The 5770-nt window shown below is 27.3% G+C and overlaps 1 protein-coding gene across 1 annotated transcript; it reads left to right on the top strand.

Moving 5' to 3' along the window:
- The first annotated feature begins 34 nt into the window (after window positions 1-34).
- On the top strand, window positions 35-1484 carry LOC102592736 (LOB domain-containing protein 1-like). Its single transcript, XM_006360609.2, has 2 exons — window positions 35-338; window positions 972-1484. The coding sequence occupies exons 1-2, from the start codon at window positions 42-44 to the stop codon at window positions 1317-1319; spliced, it is 645 nt and encodes a 214-aa protein (XP_006360671.1). The 5' UTR covers window positions 35-41; the 3' UTR covers window positions 1320-1484.
- The last annotated feature ends 4286 nt before the right edge of the window (window positions 1485-5770 follow it).

Below are 5770 nucleotides of genomic sequence, written 5' to 3'. Positions count from 1 at the left end.
CTCCCCCCCCCCCTCCCACCCCACCCCCCCAACCAATAACCATGGAATGTAGTGATCACAAAACCACAACAACAATTTCTTCAATGAATTCATCATCATCAACATTTGCTAGTACTATTTCTACCACTCCAACAAGTGGATTGTCACCTAAAAGTAGCATATTATTATCAACTCCTCCAATGAATATTGTTCTTTCTCCATGTGCTGCTTGTAAAATCCTTCGTAGGAGATGTGTTGAGAAATGTGTTTTGGCACCTTATTTTCCTCCTACTGACCCTCTTAAGTTCACCATTGCTCATAGAGTCTTTGGTGCTAGCAACATCATCAAAATATTGCAGGTAATTTGTCTTATTTTTGTACGTTTTGATTGGTATACTAGATCTTATTTTACATTCATATTCATTCATCTGTTTTCATATTCAATACATAATTAATTACCTGTTTTTGTTGTTAGTGTATTTTAACATGTTATAACCAAGTCGTATCACTATAAAAATTTATACACGTGGTCAAGATCTATAACAGTTGATCACTTTTAATATTTATCATGTGTTGTTAAAGATATGTGAACATAGATATATACAACTAAATATTAATTTCTTGTTATTAGTTATTGGTCTTGGATGTTAGGCCAATTTTTTTTTAGCAAATAATGCTTACTTTTAGTTGTTCATTTTGTTTTCTTTGACTTAATTTTAGGTGTAGTGCGACTTCTTAGTCCCCTAAATTTATATTTTTTCAAACTTTCCCTTTATTAATTGTACCTTCTTTTTTAAGCTCATTCTTTAGACCCTAACAAAACTTCAAACATGAAAAAAAAAATGTGGCTTGACATTAATTTTCATCCCTCATTATAAATTTAATATTTTGTTTATTGTATTACACGTTACATAAATGGTGATAGTTATAATAAGACAGGCAACATAACCTGCTACAATATGTAACATTATATATCGTCTAAATAATTTCAGGAACTTCCAGAGGAACAAAGAGTGGACGCGGTGAATAGTATGGTGTATGAAGCAAATGCAAGAATAAGAGATCCAGTTTATGGTTGTGCTGGTGCAATTTGTCAATTACAAAAACAAATAAGTGAACTCCAAGCAGAATTTGCAAAAGCACAAGCAGAAATCTTGAATTTAAAGTGTCAAAATTCAAATTTATTGGCCTTAGTTTGCATGGAAGTATCAGAAAATAGCAGCAGCAGCTTATTATTATCTTCAGATCATATTAATGATTATGAAAATAATAATGATAATACTAGCATGTTTTTGGAAGACAACAATTTATATGGAGCTTGGGAACCACTTTGGACATGATTAAAATAATGTTGTGGTCAAAATTAATTAGACATTTATAATTGTCCCCCAAGAAAAAAGGGGTAGAAAAAGTTAGTGATATATTTTTAGAAAATTTAATAAAAATATGTAATATCAAGGAATTGGACTTTTTGACGAAATCAGATGTAACTCATGAGAGACTTATTTTATTTGAAGAAGAATTATAATATTATAGAAGAATATTTACTACTTTAATTTCTTGATGATGAATATATTTCCTAAATTACTTGGATTTAATTAACTTAATTATTATACCTTGTGAATAATTTGTTTTAAATTATCAGTATACTTTGATATGTTATAGGAGTAGCAAGTAATTTGCCTTTATTTTAATTTAATTACTAGGTTATTTTTTTATATTATTAATGTATAAGTTAAACTTATCACGTTCAAAAAGAATGGACCACTCACGACAATAAGAAGAAGTAGTAGTTCAAATTCACATACCCTTAAAACAACTTGTAAATTTCTCGTGTTTATTTTTTTATATATTGAATCAGTTTAATAAAAAAATATGACTATGTCCCTAACTTCAATAGTTATTTTCATAGCTGTTTTTTTAATTCTCTTTTATTTTTTAGAAAAATACGTTGCCTTTGACTGGTTTAGGTAGGTTAACTATATAGACTTTAATTTATGGCTAGCTATGCTCTAAAGTTTTCCAAAAAAATAAATCATTTTCTCGTTGAGATAATGTTGGAGAAAAAGGAAATTAAGTGGGTGGGTACGCATTTATTTATTTTAAAATAATAATTAATATATCCCCTTTAATGTGAAAATCATTTAGGGGCCGTTTGGTTACTGGTTAGAGTTATGCAGGTATTAGTTATGCATGTATTAGCTATGCAGGGTTTAGTTATGCAGGGTTTAGTTATGGAGGGTTTAGTAATGTTGGGTTTAATCATGTGGGTATTAGCTATGCGGATATTAGTTATGTAGGTATTATTTAGTTATATAGAGATTGCAATACATAAATTATTAACTATTAAATATTAAACTTGTTATAAATTATTAATATATATTATTTACAAAATAATAATACATGCTAATAAAATATGGAATATATTGAATAATATATAATGCTAATATTTGATTAGCATATGTACTGTCAAAAAATATACAATCAAATTTCTAATATTAAAAAAATATTTATATTTGCATAAATAAATAAAAACGGTAAGTATATATAAAGAAATGAAAATGGTCTATGTATAAAAAGAAATAAAAACAACAAACGTACAGAGGAAAATAGTAAAGTTTCCAATAAATAAAATAAAATAAATTAAAAGAAATGAAAATGGTCTATATAGAAAAAGAAATAAAAACAACAAACGTATATAGGAAAACAGTAAAGCTTCCAATTAAAAAAAATTAAAAAAATTAATAGGATAAATATGTAATTTGTTATTTTAATACATGTATAACTAATACCCACATAACTTATTCCACCTTCTACCTGCATAACTTTATACATAGATTCCCTCATAAGTTATGTTGGTATTAATTATGTAGGACTACAAAAAATGTAACCAAACACCGTATAAATTAATACATGAATAACTTTTATACAACATTTAAATTCTTACCAACCAAACATGGTATAAGTTATGTTGACTTTTATACCTAAAATAAAACTTTTACCAAATATAGTAAAGCTAATACAACTTTCTATACATGAATAAGATGTCTCTTAAACAGTAACCAAACGACCCCTTAGAAGTATAAGGCATATTTTTGAAGCGCAGAACAATTATGGACAACGTTATGAAAGAAAAAAAGAGGATTACTATTAACAAGACAATTATATCATGCCTTATTTTAGAAAAAAAAATATTATCTTATACTTATTTTTGCACAAAGATTTATACACGTTTAACTCACATCTCTATTTCATTGTCTTTAAATTTCAACACTAATCACTCGTTATAACTTATATATATTAAAGGTGGAGGAGTTTTTTTTTTTTTTTTTTTAATTTTTTTTTTTAAAATGGGGAGAAATTACAATGCGGAGAATTGAATCCTCACCAACAAGGTGGAGTTCACGTAGCCAACCAACTGAACTATTATGATTCTCCAAGCTGGAGGAGTTTCATACATCATTTTAGGTAAATAATTTTTTACACTATCAAATCACGTTTACCTGTTATGATAAGTATTTTATCTTATTTTTAAAATTAAATACCTCATATTTTACTTTACTTTACTCTATATTATAAATGGGAATGTGAGGAGCTTGGGGTCATGCTAGCTACTTACATAGTAATTTGTGGAATGTTTGTAAGTATTTTAAAATGTTTTATTTTGTGTTTTAATGATAAACTTTCCGATCATTTTCACTATTTGTATTAATTATACAAAAAGTTACATTGGTTTTGACAATTAAAATATATAATCTAATTTTAATTTTCTTTAATATTTTGTCATGTAACTAATACTTATTAAACTTATTTTTAAGTCATGATTTAGTACTTTTTAAATTATTGATCCATCTTCATTATGACTTGTTAATTTGCAATATTTGTTTTACGCGATTTCATTATTATTATTTTTGTTTGGATATTTTAGTGTCATTAATCACATCATATTGTGTTATTTTTTTAAGAAACACCTTAGATAGTTGTATTTTGGTAGGACTAAAGAAATATTTGAAGTACAAGTAAATTATATATTTGTATGAATACTTTACCAGAAAAATTCGAAACAACCTGAAAAATCAAAAAAAACCCAAAAAAACTCGAGGTTGAAAAATTCGAGTTTTGTTGATTTGGTTTGGTTTATAAATTTAAAAATCCGACACAAATAACTTAGTTTGATATTTGTAAAACCCGAATTAACCCGATCATGTACACCCCAAAATTGGTATGGTATATTTTGGACATGTCGTTTTCGTGGAAGCTGCTTCTTCTTGTAATGGAATAATCAAAACCTTTTTGTACTTTATTGAGACTTGGACCTTTTCATTAATTCTACTTTATTTATTATATATATGCCCCCTATTTCACTTATACGCTGCACCATGAATTATGCAATAATTAAACACCAGAAAAAGTTTCAAATGTAGACTAAATATATTCTAAAATCATGTTTGAAACTTTCTTTTTTTCTAATTTGACATTCAAAGTTTTTTAACCTTTTTTTTCTTTTTGTTTTTGGAAAGTTGCGGAGTTAAAATTTTTCATTAAAAGGATTTAAATTATGAAAAAGTAAACACATTGCAACGAGTGTAACTATTACAACATCTACTATATATATACATAAAAAATGTCAATTCACATGAAATATACTTGAATTGATCGATTTATATTATGTCATGTAAGACGCATATTATATCATATATAGGATGTGTGTGTCTACTTGTGCATATTGAAATTAAAATTAGAGGGCAAAAATAACAAATGAAGCTAAGTTAAGAAGAACGTTTATGTATTATGCCTTCCACACGGAGATAATAATAATAATCGCAAATTCAATGCATGCCAATTTGGTGGGAGAAAAGTTATCATCCCTTAAGTAACTTTCACCTGAAAATATTTAATGTCTCAAATCCAAATTTGATAGAAGAAAATGATGTAAGTACTTGTAAATTTAATGTGAAATTTTCCAATATACAAATTTAAGAAGACTAATACTTCTATATAGAAGTCTTCACTGATCATATTTGATCATTATCAAAGACTTGATGAATTCACTAATTTTCCACAAGTTGGAATCATTCCAACAGTTTCATTAAACATAAAAAAAAATGTCTTTAATGTAAATTACAATTAAAGTCTTGCCTAAATTAACTTGTTTTACAAGAATCATTTGATAATGAAATGTGAATTTGTTTAAATTAATCCAAAAGTTAAATTTTACCTAACTCTCTAATAATTTTGGGTGTGTAACTTATATGTACTGACAGTTACATTATCAGATTACTTAAAAGCTAATTACAAGCTAGTATTATTATTACATGGAAATAATAGATCGAAAACTTATAAAGTATGATAATATATAACGGATACGAATTAGAAGGACTTCGTCTCAATAACACTGTAACTAGTGTCAAACGAGCCCTTACATTTGTTGAAATAGCTAGTTATTTTCCACCATGCATATTAGAATTATAAGGTAGAAACAATAGATCAATGTGACTTGACTAGACTAGACTAAAGATTATAGTACTTTGAGGGCATGTCCAGGTCTTAATTCCAAGAATCAACAAATTTATGCTTGATGAGTGAGTCTTGAGACCCTGGATTGTGGTGCAGTGGTGAGACTGTTTCATTTTTAATAGAGGTATCAGGTTTAAGTTCTGGGTATGGACAAAATTCCTTTGGGAGCCAAGGGCAGACCCATGTGAGTTCCAGGGGGTTCACCCGAACCACCTCGGCAAAAAATTACAATGTATATATAAGGTAATTTTTTTGTATTTTTGTATATATATAT

The sequence above is a fragment of the Solanum tuberosum genome, unplaced genomic scaffold (assembly GCF_000226075.1).
Source record: "Solanum tuberosum cultivar DM 1-3 516 R44 unplaced genomic scaffold, SolTub_3.0 scf00328, whole genome shotgun sequence".
Classification (NCBI taxonomy): Eukaryota; Viridiplantae; Streptophyta; class Magnoliopsida; order Solanales; family Solanaceae; genus Solanum; species Solanum tuberosum.
This window is presented reverse-complemented; position numbering and strand designations above follow the sequence as displayed.